The sequence below is a fragment of the Chiloscyllium punctatum genome, chromosome 5, assembly GCF_047496795.1.
Source record: "Chiloscyllium punctatum isolate Juve2018m chromosome 5, sChiPun1.3, whole genome shotgun sequence".
NCBI classification, from domain to species: domain Eukaryota; kingdom Metazoa; phylum Chordata; class Chondrichthyes; order Orectolobiformes; family Hemiscylliidae; genus Chiloscyllium; species Chiloscyllium punctatum.
In genome coordinates, this window is record NC_092743.1 from 62,686,602 (window position 1) to 62,708,359 (window position 21,758).

General features: G+C 42.6%; 1 protein-coding gene across 1 annotated transcript in view; it reads right to left on the reverse strand.

Moving 5' to 3' along the window:
* The window catches only part of kcnq3 (potassium voltage-gated channel, KQT-like subfamily, member 3), a 424,966-nt gene that overhangs the window by 76,028 nt on the left and 327,180 nt on the right, over positions 1 to 21,758 (reverse strand). Inside the window, exon 8 of the mRNA XM_072570436.1 lies at positions 13,074 to 13,168. Coding sequence (XP_072426537.1) covers positions 13,074 to 13,168 — 95 coding nt within the window. The remainder of the gene's footprint in view (positions 1 to 13,073; positions 13,169 to 21,758) is intronic.

The window sequence follows — 21,758 nt, forward strand, 5'->3', positions numbered from 1 at the left end:
GATTTACTTGGGCATGACAAACAAGGTAAGGGAATAGATGATGAACAGTAGGATCCTGGGAAGGACTGAGGATCAGAGAGACCTTAGTATGCATGTACACCAGTTTCTTAAGTTATAGGTGGATAAAGTAGTTGACTAATAAAGACAAGTATATCATTTACAGCAGAGTTTAGGAGCAGGGACATTGATGGAATCATATAAAATGTTGGTTAGGCCACAGCACCGTGTGCAGTTCTAGTATCCACATTAGAGGAGGATTGCACTGAAGAGGAGATTTAGCAGGATGTTGTTTGGGCTCAAGAGTTTTAGTTCTGGCGACAGTTTGGACAGAACGGGGTTGTTTTTCTTAAAACAGAGGAGGTTTAGAAGAGATTGAGATGTATAAAGTTATGAGGGGCATAAATAGGGTAGACAATAAGAGATTTGTCCCCTTGATGATGGATCACTGACCAGCTGGCATAGATTTAAGGTAAGAAGGTTTAGAAGAGATTTGAGAAAAAGTGTTTTCACTGAGAGGATGGTGGGAATCTGGAACTCACTGCTTGTAAGAGAGGTCGAGAAAGACACCGTCATAACATTGAATAAGTATTTTAGATGTCCACGTGCGATGCCAAAGCATACAAGTTGATGGACATTGTGCGGGAAGGTTTTCTTTGTGCTGCAAATCTGTGACTCTGAGTCCATCAAATGGGTATCTCTGAAGTGGTGAGGTACTTGGACTTGGTTATTTTAATTTGGGGGAGAATGCTGTCTCACAGAGGTATGTGGAGTCAAAGTAAGCATTCACTTTAAAAGTACAGGATGGTAGGATTGAGAAATTTTCTCTGTTTGAGTTTCCAAAAATCTCTGTCTATTGATCTGACTTTCAGCTCAATATCATTTTACACAGTAATTATCTCCATATCTACTCCACCACTTTGTAAATCAAACATCTGATGGAATTTGATAGTCAACTCACCAATGTTTGCTTGAAGAAATGGATTTGAGACAAACATGATGATTTGTTCCATCACATCAAAATCCTGAAATTGCCTGTGAATTACTGTGCTAGCTTTCTCAGGTTTTCACAAATTTCACAGTGGAACTATTTATCTCTGTCCTTCATTTCTTTTCTCCAGATTCAGTCAGTGTTGTTATTTTTATGTTTTAACTGGGAGGACCACAGACTCAGTTTCGATTGGAATGCATTCGTGGCAGTGATTATATGTGCTAAGTCTCAAACATTTCTCTGCAGTTCACAGTTCAGTATGTTTACTTTAACATTATGTCTGTAATGAACCTGAAGTCAAGCATCCATGCATTGTCACTGCATAATTCATTCCCTGATTTAAGAAAAGTGACAATTTGTTGATACCTAAAAGCCTTTGCAGGATCTTCCCTCAACTTACCTACTTCACATCAGCATGGAGATTTAGGTCAATATACACAGAATTGAATTGGAGGAGAAAGATTTCGACAAGCAGGACTCTTGCTCAAATAGAGTTGACAATATTAACGACTTTCATTACCTGAAAAATGTCCATAACTTTATTCACTAATGCTTGCTAGTGGATCATTCAGTATCTGACTAAAGAGGAAATATTAGGATCATTTCCGCAAAATACAACAAAGCATTTGTGCTAGGTAGGGTTGGTGTTCTCCTAAAATGTGATGGAAACCAGTTTCTTGACTGGAAATTGGTTTCAAGTGTGTACCTTTTGAATTCAGTGCTAATACCTTCGTTCCTTACTTTCTCTTTAAAGGGCAAAATTATGAGAAGATCCTGTTAAGTTGTTATATCTTTAAAAGTCACATGCGCAAAACAATCAGCTAGGCTGTGTCAGTCATGTAGATGGCATCACTGAACTGCAGTGAGAAACATTCACAGTTCTTCAGGTCCTGCTGTAGTTTCTGAAAGACATTTTTGGACAAAGATTTCATTCTTCTCTTACTGCCATTTGCCATTATTATTTTTTCTTTGTTCTTAAAGACTTTGAACAAAGAGGCAACCACCACCATTACTGTTTCTTTAATTACTTCACTGTCTGTTAATGAATTCTTGTGCTTTGTCAGAAGATGGCAAACATGCCTTCCCTTTTGTTGCTTGTTTAGAAAACAAGGACTGTTAAGCTTTAGTTGTCAACTTCATTTGTCTGAAGCATGCTGAGAAATGGGGAACTATCCTTGAATTTACTGTGTCTATCGTGAAATCAGAGTTCCAAAAGTGATATCCATTTCACCTAGCACTCTTACTTATAATTTATCTCAAACACATATTTTGACATCCCTGAGAGCATTTGACTTAAAACTCCTTTTCTGGTTTCCAAATCCCCCTCAGATATTTTCCTTCCTTACTGTGCAAACTTTTTCAACCACACATTCTTTTATATTCTGTCTGGGGTCCACTCAGCTGCTACACCTTCTTGCTCCACGACTGGTTGAGAGTTTTCAGGCATTATACTACTGCACTTTGAAACTCTCAAATGTCCTTGCTTTCCTCCATAGCTGAGGACCACTGAGCAAGCCTTTCCCCCTTCCTATTGAGCATCCCAGACAATGTCATCCCAGTACATCATTTTGCGCAAAGCACAAAATAAAAATGCAAAATATTATGGTTCCACTAGAAATATAGCCAGAGCTTCAGTATTAAGATAATTGAGATTTAGCACATTGACTCTTTTATACATTTTCCTCTATTAATGAAGCTACCTTAGAATCATAGAGATGTACAGCACAGAAACACACCCTTTGGTCCAACTCATCCATGCTGACCATATCCTAAATCCTCATCCTAAATTAATCTAGTCACATTTATCAGCATTTGGCCCATATCCCTCTAAACCCTTCCTATTCATATATCCACCCAGCTGCCTTTAAAAATGTTGTACTTGAACCAGCCTTCACCACTTCCTCTGGCAGCTCATTCCATACATGCACGACATGTTAAAAAGCTGTCACTTAGATCTCTTAAATCTTTGCCCTCTCACCTTAAACTCCTCTAGCCTGGGGAAAAGAACTTAACTATTCACCTTCTTCACTCAAATTTTCAAAACGGAAATTCAGACACATGTTTAAAAAGCACTTAGTAAAACAACACATCTCAATTTGAATACATACAGAACTAAAGCAAAATGAACCAGGACCATTCATTGTCAACCAAGGCACCCAAGCACAGTCAACCCCACAATGTACTTCTCACTAACATCTGAGGATGTGTGCCAAACTTGGGAGAGCTGATTCACAGACTAGTCCAAAAACCTAGGGCTGAATCCTATACTGGTACGGATAAGCAAGAGTTGCATTGTGTTTTTTTTGGAGGGAATTTCACCAATAGATCCAGTGAAGTTTCTCACCGTATTATACCAAACTTGCCTCAGTCACTTCCTACACCACCCTGTGGGGCCATTCACATCCAAACTGCCCCATGGCACCATGTGCAGTTCCCTGAGCAACCCTCTACTCACTGGATATCGCTCTAACCCCAGCTTCCCTTGCATTCACATCATCTTTGAAAATCTTTTCTGGACTTGGGAGAGCACTGGCACTTGGGAGCTGGCCCGATTGTCACTGGGGACTGAGGAGAAACAGATGCGAAGGGGAAGTTGGCACCACATTCCACCTAGAGGCCCTGGTAGATGGCATGCTGCAAATCAGAGGTGCCATCTTCCAGGATGGCTATCAGACCACAACACCCATTGATGCCATCTTAATTGGAGATCACCATCGAGGTCAGTGTCATTTGTAGGTGTGGAGGATCGGGTTGCAGTGTTACAAGCAGCTCATTGATCATCTCTGCTCCACCAGAATAATACCACCCTTTGCTCCCTGCTCCCTCTTAGACTCACTCTATCCCTGCCCAGCCACCAGTCCCTCCCACCAAGGCTTAAACTCAGACCTCTCCCCGCCTCCTCAATAACACCTTAACTCCCCTCTCCAATTTACCCCCCCGTCCTCCCAAACCTTCAAGCATCCCCTCCCACTGCTTCCTCACTCCCTTAGAACATCTCAACCCATTTCCTTGACATGAACCAGGCCTATAGCTACGCCATCCTGTTGAGCTTCACTCACACACCCCCTTTATGTTATTTTAGGTGAAGACATCCCATAATAAGTGGAGCTACAATGTACAGGTGGGGAGGGGGTGTGTGGGGATTGTTGGGGGAGGAGGTGTGGGGTTGGTTGGAGGTTGTGGGTGTGGGAGGAGTAAGGGTGGTTCAGGAGAAGGTGGGGTGGTTGGGGGAAGGGATTGAGGGTGGTTGAGGGGATAAGATGTGGGGGCAGTTGATGGGGTGTGTTGGTAGGGGAGGTGTCGGGTTGGTTTGGGTGGGTGTGGGTGGTTGACAGAGGTTTGGTTGTGGGGGAGGTGTAGGATTAGTTTGGGGGTGTGGATGGGGGAGGTGTTGGGGTTGGCTTGGGCAGGTGTGTGGAGGTGTTTGAGGAGGAGGTCAACCATGTCCTCATGCTGTGAGCAGAGGGTCCTTGACACCAACCCCCCCACCCCGCCCACCTTCCCGAATAGACTGGGAATGCTCCTGTGCAGACAGAGACTTTTGTTTCCCAGCAACCAAGTAAGTCCAACGTACCATTCCACTGCAACACTGGCATGAAGCAGTTGATTGGGATGCCTCCTACCTTTTGGGTCTTACAGGTGCACCAGTATTCTGAGTACATCTGCAGTGAAGTCCTCCTCTCTCTCACTGTCTCCCCCAGAGATAGGCCCTCAACCTCTGAGGATGACAAATGTCCAGATTCTGAAGGAAGCATCAACAAGGCTACTCCCCTGCACCCTCTACCAACTCCAATACTGAAACCTTGGGAGGGTCTTTAGGTGCAGCTCAAGCGTGGGAACGCAGGCTGGTGAGCACCACACAGAGAGAGCTCTGCAAGTCGGTGAAGGAGAAACAGCCCAGGCCACTGCCAGCGACCAGAAACCTACTCAGGCCCAGGCAGGAGACGACCCCCATGGTGTCACCCAATGAAGGCTGAAACAAACTTCAAGGGCCAATAGCAAGTAGGCTCCCTCCAACCCATCAGGGGAGCTCTGCGGAGGAGAATGTACTGAGAGTATATCAGTGGCACAGGTGACATTGTTCTGTAAGTATTTCACAATTGCATTGAAAGTATTTGTTTTTCACTGTTCAAATGGTTGTTTGTGTCTCCATGTAGGGACCAGATGCTTCATTGACCCTTTTGGTCTCACTTCAGGGGCACTGAGATACAAATGAACGGGGGGAGGGGGGGGGGGGTGTTCTAACTGCCAGTGTGTAACATTGATGCAGGAGGAACAAAGTGGCATAACCTTTAAGGCTTTCCGAAGCCTGAGGAAGCCCCTGTCTGTTCAGTTGGTTGTGTTGCCCAGCTCCAAGTGAACTCCCCAACAGTGGCTGTGACACACTGACAGAGTTCATATTGCAGAATGGTCAGGCAGTAGGAACTTTGTTTAAACTGTGTCATGACCAGTGCATGGGTTACTGGCCAGTGTTCGTCCTCTTTAAAAGCCCACTGAATCAGTCATAGCTGCAGTACCCATCCTCACCCACTGACATGCTTACCCTGCTGGCACTGTAAGCTGGCAGCTGTTTTCTTCTCCATGGCACACTTTGTTTTGCTTCACGATGAAGGTGCCAGTGAGCATCCTCTGCCATGGGCCTGAATATGTCTGAACTGTAAATATCACCGTCCTCTTCCCTGCATGTTCCCTCAGGCCCTCACCCAAGCTGTGGCTCCACCTGCCTGCATTCTCTACTCCCCACAGCTCCCCTTTATTTTCTGTAGATAGACCTGATAGGATGACCATGCCCCACCACTCAAGTGACATGTCCTGCCAGCACCAGCCAAGACCTACCCAGGTCCCTGACCACAGGGACCCAGCCAAGACCTACCCAGGTCCCTGACCGCAGGGCCCCAGCCAAGACCTACCCAGGTCCCTGACCACAGGGACCAGCCAAGACCTACCCAGGTCCCTGACCACAGGGACCCAGCCAAGACCTACCCAGGTCCCTGACCCAGGTTCCTTCCTGCACTGGACCCCAGGGAAACAGTAGACTGACAATGACCTCTCCCTGCAAAATTACCCTGACAATGGACACCTGAGTCTGGCCAAAGCCTGGGACTGGTATAGGATGCTGCCCTTGACTAGCTGTACTCATGGGTACCCACCCACCATGGACTGCACTGATTATTACTCGTCAAAGACTTTCAAACATGGCTGACTGCTTACAGCAGACGTATCGTGTTTGGGACACATGCTGTATGATACAGGTATGATAGTGATGGGTACACTCCCGTATGACACCATGCTCATGTCCTAGGATGGCTGAACAACTATCAACTGCCTGGATGTATGAATGCACCAACTGGTACTGCAAGAGAAGGCCTGCTAGGCACTAGTTAAATATGCGGAGAGGAAGCAAGCATCTCTGGTAAAAACAATGACTGCAGATGCTGGAAACCAGATTCTGGATTAGTGGTGCTGGAAGAGCACAGCAGTTCAGGCAGCATCCAAGTAGCTTCGAAATCGACGTTTCGGGCAAAAGCCCTTCATTGCCCCAAGCATCTCTGGTAGGCAACCTGGGTCCAAATGATGGGCTGGGTGCCTGTCCCTGGGCAGTACCTGTACCTAATGTGGCGAGACGCTGCTTGTTACTGATGTCCAATTGTCTTTTGAAGGTCTGGATAACACACTCTCAGATTTAACAGCTCAGCCAATCGTTGCATGGAAAAACTTCCTCTCATGTTGCCATCATTTTTTTTTGTCAACTATAGCAAATTGGTGTCCACTGGCCCTCACTCTCCCTGGTAACAGAATGTTGCATCCTATCTACCGTGTCCAGAAATCTCTTGATGTTGAACACTTATACCAAATCTCTTTTAATCTTCTCCAAGAAGAATAGACAGGGCAAAAGTGAGGACTGCAGATGCTGGAAACCAGAGTTTAGATCAGAGTGGTGCTGGAAAAGCACAGCAGGTCAGGCAGCATCCGAGGAACAGGAAAATCGACGTTTCAGGCAAACGTTCTTCATCAGGAATAGAGGCAGGAAGCCTCGAGGTGGAGGGATAGATGGTGGTGGTGGTGGGATGTGTGTGCTGGGGAGAAGGTAGCAAAGAGTCCCAGGAAGAATACACCCAGTTTCTCCAATCTATCCACATAACCTCACTGCTGGAACTACTCTTTTGTATCCTTTCTAATACTATCACATCTTTCTCAAAATCTGGTGACTAGAATCAGATGCAATATTCCAACTGATGCTAAAATAGAATTTCTCCTGATTTATACAATTCAGAATCCCATGTGCTTTATTAAAGGTTCTCTCATTCTGCTCTGCCACTACCAATAACCTATCACTACCAATAACAGATAACTCCAGATACTCATTTGATCTACAGATATGAATCACTTCCCATTTCTCTGTTAAATTTCATAAACTAATTGTCTGCCCATTCTGCCAGCCTTTTTTTGAAATTTAATGGAACTGTGGTCACAGTTCACTATATTTCTAAATTTTGTGCCATCTACAAATTTTGAAACTGCATTCTGTATACCCAATTCTGTCATTAATATATCCTCACTTAAAGTTGTTGCGGCATAACTTCACTTAAAGTTATTTTTAAGTATCATAGATTCCCGAATCAATGTTAAAACATTTGGACATCTTCCCCAGATACACAATACAAGTTGAAACACTGAACCATACATGTGTAGTGTTGCTCGTTCCTGGATGCAATAATTTATTAAAAATGACCCACTGAATATAATTACTGTAGCTACTTTGGGCCTTCCTGAGCAGAAAAAAAAGTTGAAATGCTGCTTCATGAAGGGAATCACTTCAAAATAGAATAAAATTAAAAACATGAAAGAAATACATTTAAAATATGAAAATTAAACATCAAAAAATATTAAGCTCACCAGTTGCCTGGTTTCAGGTTGACCAAGCTCCTTCTAGTGGTAGAAGTTGTTCAGTGCAGGTAATAGTTGAGATGTCAGGGGAGGAGTGGGAGTGGTGGAGGAGGAACTAGTTGAAGGAGCCTCTAGTTGTGACAGCATATACCAGGTTAGAGTGGGAGCTGGGGGGAAAGAGGGTCCCTAAGACTGAGGACAGGATCAGAGGGAAGAGGTGCCCTGACCCTAAAAAAGCGGTGGGGGTGGGGGAATATCATCTGTGCATTTAGGATGTGCAGGTCACAGAACAGGAAGTTTGTAACAAGTAATCTTCCAGTGAACTTCCTAATATCAAACTGATAAATATTCCCTGTTTTCTGAATGAGTTTAAAGCAAATCAATATGGACTGAGCCAATGGTAAGTGGGGGATTTAACGTATTAAAAAAATTAGGGATCCAACCCTTGAGGAACCAATTTACATTTTCCAGTTGAAAAATAATCTTTCACCACCACTGTCTGTTTCCTATCATACAGCCATTTAAACACACATGCTGCTACTGTCCCTTTTATTCCACAAGCTTGCAACATTGTTTACAAGCCTTTTATGTTGCACTTCATAAAATTGCTTTTGGAAGCCCATGTAGACCACATCAACTGCCTCGCCCTCATCAATTCCCTCCATTACCTCATCAAAGGACTCAACTAAGCTGTTTAAACATAATTTCCCTTCACAAACTTTGTCAGCTTTCCTAAATTAATCCACATTTGTCTGAGGGACTGCTAATAAAAGCATGTTTTCTGAAAGCTTCCCCATCACCAGTTTAATCTGACTGGCCTCTTGTTGCCGAGTTAATCCACGTACACGCTCTTTTGAAGAACGGTGCAACATTCGTAATTTTCTAGGCCCCCAGAACTGCTGCTATATATAAAGAGGTTTGTAAAATTATGGTCTGTAAATTCCACCGTTGTAACATTCAGTATCCTTAAGTGCATAAAAATGTGTTGCTGGAAAAGCGCAGCAGGTCAGTTAGCATCAAAGGAACAGGACAATCAACGTTTCGGGCATAAGCCCTTCTTCAGGAATGAGGAGGGTGTGCCAAGCAGGCTAAGATAAAAGGTAGGGAGGAGGGACTTGGGTGAGGGGCGTTGGGAATGTGATAGGTGGAAGGAGGTTAAGGTGAGGGTGATAGGCCGGAGAGGGGGTGGGGGCCTGATGAATGGCTTTTGCCCGAAACGTCGATTTTACTGCTCCTCGGATGCTGCCTGAACTGCTGTGCTTTTCCAGCACCTCTAATCCAGAACTTTTTGTATAGCCAGTCTACCAATTACCTCCACTTAATCTTTTTTTAGCCTGTCAACCACATCCTCTTTCAATGAGTTTAGCTGTAACGTCTTCCTTCCTAAATATAAGACGCAAAGTACTCATTTAGTAACTCGGCCATACCACTGCACCCATGCATTGACTCACTTTGAGATCAATGTTTGATTTTATTCCTTTCAGCGCCCTTTGATTACTAATGTGCCTACAATGTTTGCATTGCCACCTCTCTGTCTTGTCATTCTCCCCCGTTACTTCTCTTACTTGTTTCTTCAACTCCCCTCTGAACTTGTTACCTTCAACCTGGTTCTCAATTATGTTATCCATTGATACAACTAAAACTAGGTCATGGTTTAAAAACAAAAGGTCACCATTTAAGACGGAGATTAGGAAATTTAGAGTCCAGTGTCTTTAGAATTTACTTCCTCAAAAGGCAGTGGATGCAGAATATTTGAATATTTTTAAAGTGGAGGTAGATAACATTCTTGATTACCCAAGGGAATGAAAGATTATGAGGAATATGGAGCTGTGGTTAAAAATCAGATCAGCTATGATCTTATTGACTAGCAAAGCAGGCTTAAAGGTCGAAGTAGCCTATTCATGTTCCTTATATCTGTAAAATGCACCCTTTTTCTGCTGTTTTCCTCTCCATCTCTTTTGTCATTCAGTGGGGCTCTAAATTTGTTTGCCTGACTTTTCCTTCCTCTGGAAATGTAACTTGACTGTCCCCAGGGTGCAGTTTGGGTACCAATTATTCTTTCCAAATTCCTTCTTACTCAATTGAAGTTAGTCCTCCTCCCATTAGTTACTTGAATTCTGCATTGCTCCTTGTCCTTTTCTGAAGTTAAGCTAGACCATATGATATCAGGATCACACACATTTTAATGTTCCCCTGCTGACATTTGATCCATTTGATGCATCCCACCTAATTCCCAAGAACTCGATCCAGCAGTGCCTCCTTCTTTGCTGACTGGAAACATTCGGAGTAAGAAAATAGTCTTGAACACACTCGAACTCTTGCTTTTCTCTTCCTTTTACGCTACTATTATCCCATTCTATATTTGAATAATTAAAGTCCTCCATTATAATAACTCTCAATTCATTCAGAGGTGAGTAGGTTCCTTGCAAGTTTGTTCCTCTATGGATGGTGGCCCATAGAGCTTCTCAGCTTCGACCAAATCAATTCTGTCCTTGCCCACCGGGACATTTTTCTTTCCAATACTGTAATGTAAACCTGTTTGTCAATTCTTTCTTACCATAGTCAAAATTGGCTCAGTAATGTAAAAATTACTTATTATAGTTTGAAACCTATTTTCTCATTATCAAAATAAAAGAAAGCTTTGCTATCGATATTGTGCTGATTGATGTCAGCAGGGATTCTGATGAAGGATATCTGCCAAAATATTAACCTTCCTTTCCATTTTTTTATTTTCAGATTTTACCAGTGCCTGCTTATAAAATCGTACTATTAGAGAGTTTTATGCTTGTCTGCTTGCTGAGATTGGAAGCTTTCTTGAGAATCTCAAGTATCAAACCACACAAAAGGAGACAGAAAGTAGCTGGCATCAAGTAGAGGACTTTTGTACTCTAGAAAAATAAGAAAAATACACATCATTGTAGGTACGTGTATCCTAGAGGACATTTGAAAACTGAGCTGATCAGTACTTTGGTCTTGTCAGCATTTTATTTTCTGCATTTTCACAATCTCCCACCACAGCACTAGATCGAACTGTCACAAAGGCATCAATTGTCAGGTGTTTAATTTTAAACGTTATTTTAAAATTTGTTTTGAGGCAACATTCTGTGAAATGTTCATTTTTGGTAAAACCTCCTAATCTTTATAAAGAAGTGCTTACTTAAAGTAGCTGTTGTTTAACTTGTAAGCTCTGAAAAAGCAGTGAGTGTAGAATTTCTGCAGGGTTATTTTAATTGACTGGGGTAAGACGTGTAACCGTTAATGCTGTTTCCCGAGGCTTCTGCTGATGTTAAGGCTGGTGTGTCGAACTCATATAGATATTTTGCATTGCAAATAGCTGCAGCCTAAATGGATCTAAAATGTCTTATTAAATACGTTGTTTTAATGGTGAAAATAGATTCTCCAGTTACATCATTAAGCCACATTTTTTTTAAGTTCATCAAAAGTAAATCTTAACTTGGAAATAAATCACTAACGTTTATTTCAGGTCAGCAACCATTTATTTGGAAACTTCTGGACCAGCAGGTTTTCAGATAAAAGACGGTTAGTTTTGGGTCCATTAATTGTTTGGTCTCTTTGTAAAAAAAATATTTGCTTAACCCAAACAGATCAAAAAGAGACTTTTCTCCCCAAAGAGGCCAAATGGACCTGGAGACGATCTGAGTTCAGCCGATCAGTAACAAAAAAAATGGTTTTAGGTCCATTCAGGCCAAACAAAGTTTTTTTTTTCCGAAAGCCCAGAACTCAGTGCAACTGCAGGTCTGTTCAGGTCCACTTCCAAAAAGACCTTTGGTTTTTAGGTCTTTTCAGTTTTCAGATGTACCAATAATGGATACCTGACCTGCAGTTAGGAACATTGGTGTAGAGTACTATCATTCTTAATACAGATTGGAGATCTGGCCAATAGCAAAGTATGTCAGAAACTATGACACTGTACACATTGGCATGAAAAGTTTTTTCACATGTTGAGAGATACCAGAGCTCGGAGGTGCAGAGCAATCTGGGTGTTCTATGTACAAATCACAAAGCATTAGTGTGTGGATACAACACTTAATTAGGAAAGTTAACAAAATGTTATCCTTCGTTGCAAGGGGGAATTGGATACAAAATCAGGAAAGTTATCCAAGGCACATGATGAGGCCACATTTGGATTATTGTGTTCAGTATTGATTTCCTTGTTTAAGGGAAGTTATGAATGTTTTGGAAGCAGTTCAGTGAAGATGTACCAGACTAATATCTGGAAGGAGCTGGTTAGACAGAAGGGTTGGAGAAGCTAGGCTTGTATGGAAGGGAGTTTTGAAGAACAAGAGGTGACTTAATTAAAACACATAAGATGCTGAGGGAGCTCTACCTTCCATGGTGGAATAGACAATTCCTCTTTTGGGATAATCTAAAACTAGGGGTCACTACTTAAAGTAAGGTTCTGCCCATTTAAAACAAAGAGGAAATTCTCTTCCTTGAACCAGAGTTTTGACTTTTTATGGCAGACATTGATAGATTATTGGTAAGCAAGGGGGTGAAAGAGTTTCGGGGTAGGTGGGGAGGCAGAGTTAAGGTTACAACGGCTTCTTGATGGGGCAGGCTCAAAAGGGTCAAGTGGCCTTCTCCTGCTCCTAGCTTGTACATTTTTTAAGTACAGAGCTATCAAATACAGAGCTACTAAGCCACTACACTGGCTGCATGGTAGACCCCATTCTACTCAGCCAATACACAACGATTTGCAGAAAAAAAACTAAATAATTAAAAAGAAGCTGTTCTTACTTTTTGAGTGATTAATTTGGAAAGAATTGTGGAAAACTAACTGCAAAGTTTCAGTTTGTGATTTAAAAAAAAAATGCAAATTCCACCTTGTTGCTTTGTAAAAGCTTAATATTGATCAGATTGTTATAAATTATAACTTAAATTACAATCAAGACAGACATGAAGGTATAACTCAAGGAAAACAGCAATAAAAATATGGAAAAGCAGTGACCCAGGTACCTACTTTTTCAGGTATTCAAGGCCTTCAAAATTGGCTTCCATGTTGCTACGCAAACTGAACTCTCATCAGGAACATAATAACGCCATGCACACTGAAGCTTTAAGATAAATGATCAACTTGGGAAGGGAATGAAAGTGAAAAAAGAAACATAATCATAAATAAAAATCAGTGAATTATGCATTTTTGTTTGTAGAGTTGAACAGAGCCAAGCATACATGCCTGAAGAAAGGAATGGTGATGACACTTTCGTAATATCTCCATGTGGCAATGAGATCATTCCTGTTGAGATTTGTGGCATAAAATCTCCACGCAGCCTGCATTAAAACAAAACAACAGGAGATTTGACAACATTCATCTCAAATTCAAATATTTTCTGCACAAAATTCTCCCTCAGATTTTAAAATTTAATGTTGGTTAATATCTCTGGGATCGTACAGAGCTGGTTGGGAGAGTTTTGAAATGGAGTACACAGCAAATAGAAATTGGAGGAATACCGACAGTTGACAAACCTATCTGAGGAAACGCATGACCAGGAGATGCTTGCAAGAAAAGCAATCAGAGAACATCTACATCTGAATTTCAGCACTGATTTAATATTTTTAGCCTGCATATAATTTTTACCTATAGAAACTGTCAATGCCTGGAAATGTAGATATTCAGGATAAACACATTGCAATTCTTGGGCCATAAGGGCTCTGTGTAATCGTTGACCTGGTACTGGGTACTGAATGGAAGACAGACACACTATCACATTGTTTTTGTCCAGTTCTTTTAAACTAGTATTTTAAATGGTAATTCAGAAGAACGTTTTCCAACTGGATTTGCATATTGCAGCCTCAACAACCAATAACCAAAACATCTTCTGAGAAGAAAGGGGGGTGGGGCAGCAGTGGTTTGTAGAAATGTTCCAAAATGCACTTGGTCATATTAATACAAATCTTAAAATGGAATTTGACATAAAGGAGGATGGAACAGGAATCTTCAATGCTGAGAGGCCTGTGGCAAACTCTGCCTTAAATCTGGGTCCGAAATGTCTGCAGGTCAAAGCCTACTCCTTGGGGTTATCCTGTAGTGAGAAGGTGTCCTCAGGTGGGGTTGCAGAGAAATGGGGGTCAGAGGGTTGGAGGCAAGGCCTTAAGAGAGGTCACCCCCTTCCTCTGATTGCCCCCAAATTGTGCAGTTGGATAATCAACACCACCCTCACCCTGAGAGGCAGACCACCAATATTTCTGAGTTAGGAAATCTGCCCATGTTCTCATTCATGAGGGATTGGTAGGGTGGCAGGTTGAAACCTTTATGTGGACATTAATTGATCACTTAATTGATTAATTAAGGACCTTAATTGCTGATAAGTTGAGTAAGTCCTCAATTTGAAAATAGAAGGGAAGGGGCTTTTGTATGGGTGTAGATAGAGTATCTACCTCAGAGTCAACAGTGTTGCTCCAGACTGTAATAAAATTTCTGAACAGGTTGACTAGAAAATATCTATACAATTAATAGGCTTCCTAGCTTAAAAATATTAGACAAAGTCCGGAATAGACATTCCTGAGCAGCACTTAATCATTGAGGTGATAAGGAGGGAAAATAATGGAGTGAATTGCCCTGGAGAAAAAGTTACCCTCTTCTCACCATCTCTCACACATCTCCAGGAAGGGGCAAATCACAGCCAATAATCATACTTACCAGTGCATGATTCTGTCTGTTATTTTTTCATATTTGCTATAAGTTTTGCATCTAGAAGTATGCAGATGAATAAATGAGGCAATATTGTCACAGCCATATAATCAGGGAATTATTTTTCTGGATTGTGATAGGAAATGTGTTCTAGCTAGAGATCTCTGGAGAGAAAATTGAGAAGATATTGTGCAATATGATTGCTGAATAACAAAAGTAGAAATGACAAACAAAAGAAAAAATACAGAAAGTAAAGCAATATATGCAAAAGAAGGAATGTACGCACAGACTCCCAACATAGATGACAAGTGCAAAAATATCATTTTTAAAGCATTTTTTAAAAGGTTTTCATGAGGAAAGTTGTAAAAGTTTCTGCATAACATGGAATATCCACTAATTTTCCTCCTTCCTTTTAACTCCAGCTTTATTGGTTCTTGAGGAATGAATCTCGCTGTTTTTAAAATGAATTCACAGGATGGGGGTGTCACTAGCTAGGCTGGCATTTATTGTCCATCCTTAATGCTCATAATGCAGTTACTGTCAACCGATTTGCACTGGGTCTGGAGTCATATGTAGGACAAACTATTTAAGGATTAAAGATTTCCTTCCAAAGAAACATAGTGAACCAGATGGATTCTCCCTGACAACTGACAACAATTTCATGATCTTTGTTAGACTCTTATTTCCAGATTTTTTTATTCACTTCAAATTCCATTATCTGCCATGACAGAATTCAAACCAAAGACCCCAGAACATTGCCTACATCTCTGGATTACTAATCTAACAATATTACTACTAGCCCATTGCCTCCCCCATGTAGTGCCTAGAAGTTGGGTAAATAAGTCTTGTCTACTCTCAATCTGATCTCACACCCAATCCATCATACAGCTTCTTCCCATTTCCTGAGAGGTAGAACACCAGTCCAATAGCCCCAAAGATTAATTGTGCATTTTGAAAAGTTAGTCTCACCCCTAATTAAAAAAATCCCACAGTAAACATTTGTTTGTTGGACCCTAAAATACTGGAGTGGACAAGTCTAACTGTGCAAATGTGTATCCATATATGTGGCTGCTATTTTGTGCACTAACACATCTGCACATATACATATCTGTGTACATGTCAAACATGTGCATATCTGTGTATAGTAGAATCACCCACTCTTGCTGGCGGTGAGCTTGGAGTCAGGAAGCGCATTTAACTTCGGCAGGACAGTGCCATACCTGAACTCCCATACTCACAGATAGTCACTCTGAATGACGACTTTCCCAGATCACTGCCATTTAAGGCCCCAAAGTACAAACTAATCTCCTTAGAAGAGTATAAAGGAAGTAGGCATATACTTAAGAGGGAAATCAGGAGGGCAAAACGGGGACATGAGATAACTTTGGCAAAAAGAATTAAGGAGAATCCAAAGAGTTTTTACAAATATATTAAGGACAAAAGGGTAACTAGGGAGAGAATAGGGCCCCTCAAAGATCAGCAAGGCGGCCTTTGTGTGGAGCCACAGAAAATGGGGGAGATACTAAATGAATATTTTGCATCAGTATTTACTATGGAAAAAGGACATGCAAGATATAGACTGTAGGGAAATAGATGGTGACAAAATGTCCAGATTACAGAGGAGGAAGTGCTGGATGTCTTGAAACGGTTAAAGGTGGATAAATCCCCAGGACCTGATCAGGTGTATCCTAGAACTCTGTGGGAACCTAGAGAAGTGATTGCTGGGCCTCTTGCTGAGATATTTGTATCATCGATAGTCACAGGTGAGGTGCCGGAAGACTGGAGGTTGGCTAACATGATGCCATTGTTTAAGGAGGGCAGTAAGGACAAGCCATGGAACTATAGACCAGTGAGACTGACGTTGGTGGTGGGCAAGTTGTTGGAGGAAATCCTCAGGGATAGGATGTACATGCAGTTGGAAAGGCAAGGACTAATTAGGGATAGTCAACATAGCTTTGTGCGTGGGAAATTATGTCTCACATACTTGATTGAGTTTTTTGAAGAAGTAACAAAGAAGATTGATGAGGACAGAGTGGTAGACGTGATCTATATGGACTTCAGTAAGGCGTTCGACAAGGTTCCCCATGGGAGACAGATTGGCAAGGTTAGATCTCATGGAATACAGGGAGAACTAGCCATTTGGATACAGAACTGGCTCAAAGCTAGAAGACAGAGGGTGGTGGTGGAGGGTTGTTTTTCAGACTGGAGGCCTGTGACCAGTGGAGTGCCACAAGGATCGGTACTGGGCCCTCTACTTTTTGTCATTTATGTAAATGATTTGGATGCGAGCATAAGAGGTACAGTTAGTAAGTTTGCAGATGACACCAAAATTGGAGGTGTAGTGGACAGCAAAGAAGGTTACCTCAGTTTACAACAGGTTCTTGACCAGATGGGCCAATGGGCTGACAAGTGGCAGATGGAGTTTAATCCATATAAATGCGAGGTGCTGCAGTTTGGGAAAGCAAATCTTAGCGGACGTATACACTTAATGGTAAGGTCCTAGGGAGTGTTGCTGAACAAAGAGACCTTGGAGTGCAGGTTCATAGCTTCTTGAAAGTGGAGTCGCAGGTAGATAGGATAGTGAAGAAGGTGTTTGGTATGCTTTCCTTTATTGGTCAGAGTATTGAGTACAGGAGTTGGGAGGTCATGTTGTGACTGTACAGGACATTGGTTGGGCCACTGTTGGAATATTGCATGCAATTCTGGTCTCATTCTTATCGGAAAGATGTTGTGAAACTTGAAAGGGTTCAGAAAAGATTTACAAGGATGTTGCCAGGGTTGGAGGATCTGAGCTACAGGGAGAGGCTGAACAAGCTGGGGCTGTTTTCCCTGGAGCGTTGGAGGCTGAGGGATGACCTTATAGAGGTTTACAAAATTGTGAGGGGCATGGATAGGATAAATAGACAAAGTCTTTTCCCTGGGGTCGGGGAGTCCAGAACAAGAGGGCATAGGTTTAGGGTAAGAGGGGAAATATATAAAAGAGACCTAACGGGTAACTTTTTCACACAGAAGGTAGTATGTGCATGGGATAAGCTGCCAGAGGATGTGGTGGAGGCTGGTACAATTACAACATTTAAGAGGTATTTGGATGGGTATATGAATAGGAAGGGTTTGGAGGGATATGGGCCGGGTGCAGGCAGTTGGGACTAGATTGGGTTGGGATATCTGGTCGGCATGGACGGGTTGGACCGAAGGGTCTGCTTCCATGCTGTACATCTCTATGACTCTATTTCAGGTCTCATTCTGTCACTTATTATTAATTACGATGTAGCCTGTTACTGTGCAGCCTGCATGACTGTGAAACCAGGCAGCCACCCAGTCACCTTAGGTGAGGTGTAGGGAAGGATCAGGAGTATTGGTCCCTCAATTAAAGGCAACCGGTGCCTGTTTGATGGCCCGGCAGTGGGAAGGGGTACCTGATGACCATCACTGCACTGCCCTTCATGCCAAACCTCGGTTCCCTATCCCCAAGAACACCACACTAAAAAATCCTCCCCCTTATCTGTGACCAGGGTTGCTCTGTGATCCTGGGATTCTGGTGCTCTCTTTCCTGCAGCACCAACAGCCTCCCCTGTGGAACTGCTGAGCACGAGAACTGCAGACCTTAGTCTGTCTCTGCGCCTGCTACTGTTAGAGTGCAAGCAAACCAACCCCTCCCACAGACCAATACTGCCACCACCAGGAAATCATTCACACTGCACTACAATATTGTTAACAATGATCAATGCTGCAAATCTAAAATCAAACCAGAAAATACTTGTTAGGTAACAGCTTTAATTAGGTAGAGAAGAAACAATACATTTGGTCAAGATTTCACCTCATGTCTTAATCTTTCTCTGTTCAGGGTGGGGTCATGGTTACTACTGTAACTCAAAGTTGTCCAACTGTTGAGAATTTATTTCAAAATATTGCATGAATTGTAAGACGACCAGAAAAATGAAACTAAACATGAGAATCTTTCAATTACTTGACTGAAACTTTAATGGCACCAGAAGCAGAGGATAATATATAAAGCTAGCTGGGTATGGGTAAGTCCAAGGGCTGAATCTCATATGTTTTTTGGCTAAGTTAAGTTACATTCAGTTTTTGAGTGATGTTTGATAAAAGGCCTAACTTGTTTTCATAGAATCATAAAATAGAATCCTTACAGTGTGGGAACAGGCCATCTGGCCCAACAAATCCACACCGACCCTCTGAAGTGCATCCCACCTCCCCAATTACTCTACATTTTCCCTGATCATGCACTTAACCTATACATCCCTGAACACTATGGGCAATTAAGCATAGTTAATCTACCTAACCTGAACATCTTTGGAATGTAGGAGAAAAATCAGAGCAACCGGAAGAAACCTACGCAGACACAGGGAGAATGTGCAAACTCCACGCTTAGTCACCCAAGGCTAGAACTGAACTCAGGTCCGTGACGCTGTGAGGCAGCAGTGCTAACCAATGAGCCATGCCACCCATATTTTTCTCGCCATATCTTGCCAATCAATTGCATTAATTACCTACCCTGTTCCTCTAGCACTTGTTGCATCCAAATCTGGCCCGAACTAACCCTGCACAGTTCCCTCACCAGATACCTGCCAAATGATGGTCACCTCTTAGACCATAACAACATATAAGAAAAAAGAACAGGAGTAAGCTGTTCAGCCCCTCAAGACAGTTCCCCTGTTTAACAGGATCATGGTTGATCTGACATTCCTCACGTCCACTTCCTGCCCTTCCCTGTAACCCTTGATGCCCCTATTGATTGAGAATTTATCTGTCTTAAATATACAGAAGGACTCTGCTCCAGAGCTCTCTGTGGCAGGGAGATCCCAAGACTCTTAGCCCTCAGAAAATAAATTAGTCTTTCCCTTCATCTTAAAGTGGTACTCCTTCATCCTGAGATTATGCTCTCTGGTCCTAGACTCTCCCATAAGGGCAAACATACTCTGAGTATTTACCCTGTCAAGCCCTTAAGAATTCTATATGTCTTAATTAAATCATCTCTCATTCTTCGAAACTCCAGTGAGCCGTGTCAGTTTAGATTCTCCCCGTAAGACAATCCCTCCATACCAAGGATCATCCCTGGTGAACTTTCTCTGCACTGCCTCCAATGAAATAACTTTCCTTAAATAACCACCTGATGAAGGAGCAGCGCTCTGAAAGCTAGTGCTTCCAATTAAATCTGTTGGACTATAACCTGATGGCCTTCCTATCCCAGACTCACATCTAATGCATAATATTACATTAAATTACAGTCATATGACAAATGATAAAACAATGTTGTGTGGCCTCACATAGGATTCTTGGAAATTGGACAAATGATGGGTCCCATCGTCAAACACTGGCTTTTTGGAATATCATTTTGCCAACTTCAAAATCATTGAGATACCAGAGTTTAACTTGCAAATACCAATGACATGGTGCAAATTATCTCTGACCAGCATCTGAGCCCTAAACATGTTCTCACTGCATGGACAGCAAACAGGCAATGAACTGACTGCGAATTAAACACAGCTGGGCATTGCAAACAGCTGCTTTATGGATTTGTTGTTTCAATGTCCTAGTGCCAATCAAACTGACACTGACTCCACCGATAGTGGGTATCGTCCCAACCATTTTCTTGTAGAACTTCACATCTGAAGATTGGAAAGTGAAGGCAGGGAACACTGTAAAGGATAGACACCACACTGTCCTCTGGTTGGTCACCAGATTACACCCCCTGCCACCACAATAAAATAACATTCATGTCCCCTATTACTCAACACTGCCATAAAGGCCTATTTCTCCCCTTTTCCCCTCCATATGGAAACCCACCACACTGAACGTTCATGCTGTGCACCCTACCCCTGAAATATAGCACTACACCTTGATGATGCTCCTTTATGTGCACTCCTTTAATGCTGTTCTGTGCACCCACCATACTCCTTCAGTTTACCCCTGTCGTTGTTTGTCCTTGTCCCCACTACAAATGCCTTTGCTTTTCCAACCCCCACAGCCCCGTAACCTTGACTCCCCCACCCTTGTGCATTAATAACCTTAAAACAGCCCCATATACCCTCCTCAAAGCTTGATGGATGGATCCCTGGGATTGTATTTGCCCTAGGCTTCAATGATACACCCCATGACTAACCAAAGCCCCGTTTGCAGCTCCCTGACTGACGGTACATGATGTCCAAGACTCTGTGTGCTATCCCTGAAGATTGATTGCTGTGCAATCCCTAGACCAAGCGGAGGAGCGACTATGGTGAAGACCTTGGACAATGTGCTGACTGTGCCCATGACTAACGTGGGACCCCACCCCGGTAGAAAATAACCTGTCCCTTGAATGGACTGAAGATTATCCCTTATTTACTTTCTGACATGCCTTTTGGTTGAATGAACATGAAGTGTGTTTGCTGTGCAGGCAGGTGGCCTAAACTGTCGGTGGTAGATTGACAAAAGCCCTGCCCTAAACCGGTTGTTAAGAGGGGTAGCGCTCCCACGCGAAGGTTAGAATTTGAAGTGGCAACTGCAGCGCCGAGGGCACTACGAGTTGTGAAGCACATGTGGCAAAGTCAGGTAACACGGGACTCTGTAGGAGTGAACAAGGCGCAGTCCAGTTGGATTTTAAGTTAAAAGTTGGGTGCTGTTTGTACTTTTAATTTCCAATGTGGTGAGGAAGAGGAGTTGATCATTCTGACCAAGAGCCAAATCTCAGCATTGCACACGTTACCAAGGTGGGGAGCATGGACGCTGTGAGTAACCGTGGTACCCTGGCAGTCTGTAGTAGAACAATACAGCTTGAATAGTGGCAGTGGCTGGGAGGGTAAAGCCACCCACTGGTAGAGAGCACACTGGGCTAGAGGTAGGTTTCTAGGCCTATTGGGAGGCGTTGGGTCAGTAGTGGTGGCTGGGAGGGTAGAGAAGTCCCACCAGAAGAGAGCACAACTTACTACGAGGCTTCTATGGGCGTATGGACCATGCTGGGACAGTATTATTGGTGGTATCTGGGGTACACAATCTGCTAAATGGCAGATCAAACTTTTAAAGGTGTCCTTATTGAGAAATACAAGGCAGACAGACAAGGGTTGACAGAGCAAATGTAGAAATGTGGTTGGGACTCATCCCAGTCATTACCACAACAGAGGGAGTGGATAGATAAGCAGAAACAGAATAAAACGAAAAAGGTAGGGGTAATGTTGGTATACCAGCCTAATTGAACAAGTGAGTACCTCCATGAGTAGGTGGAGAGAGGACCAG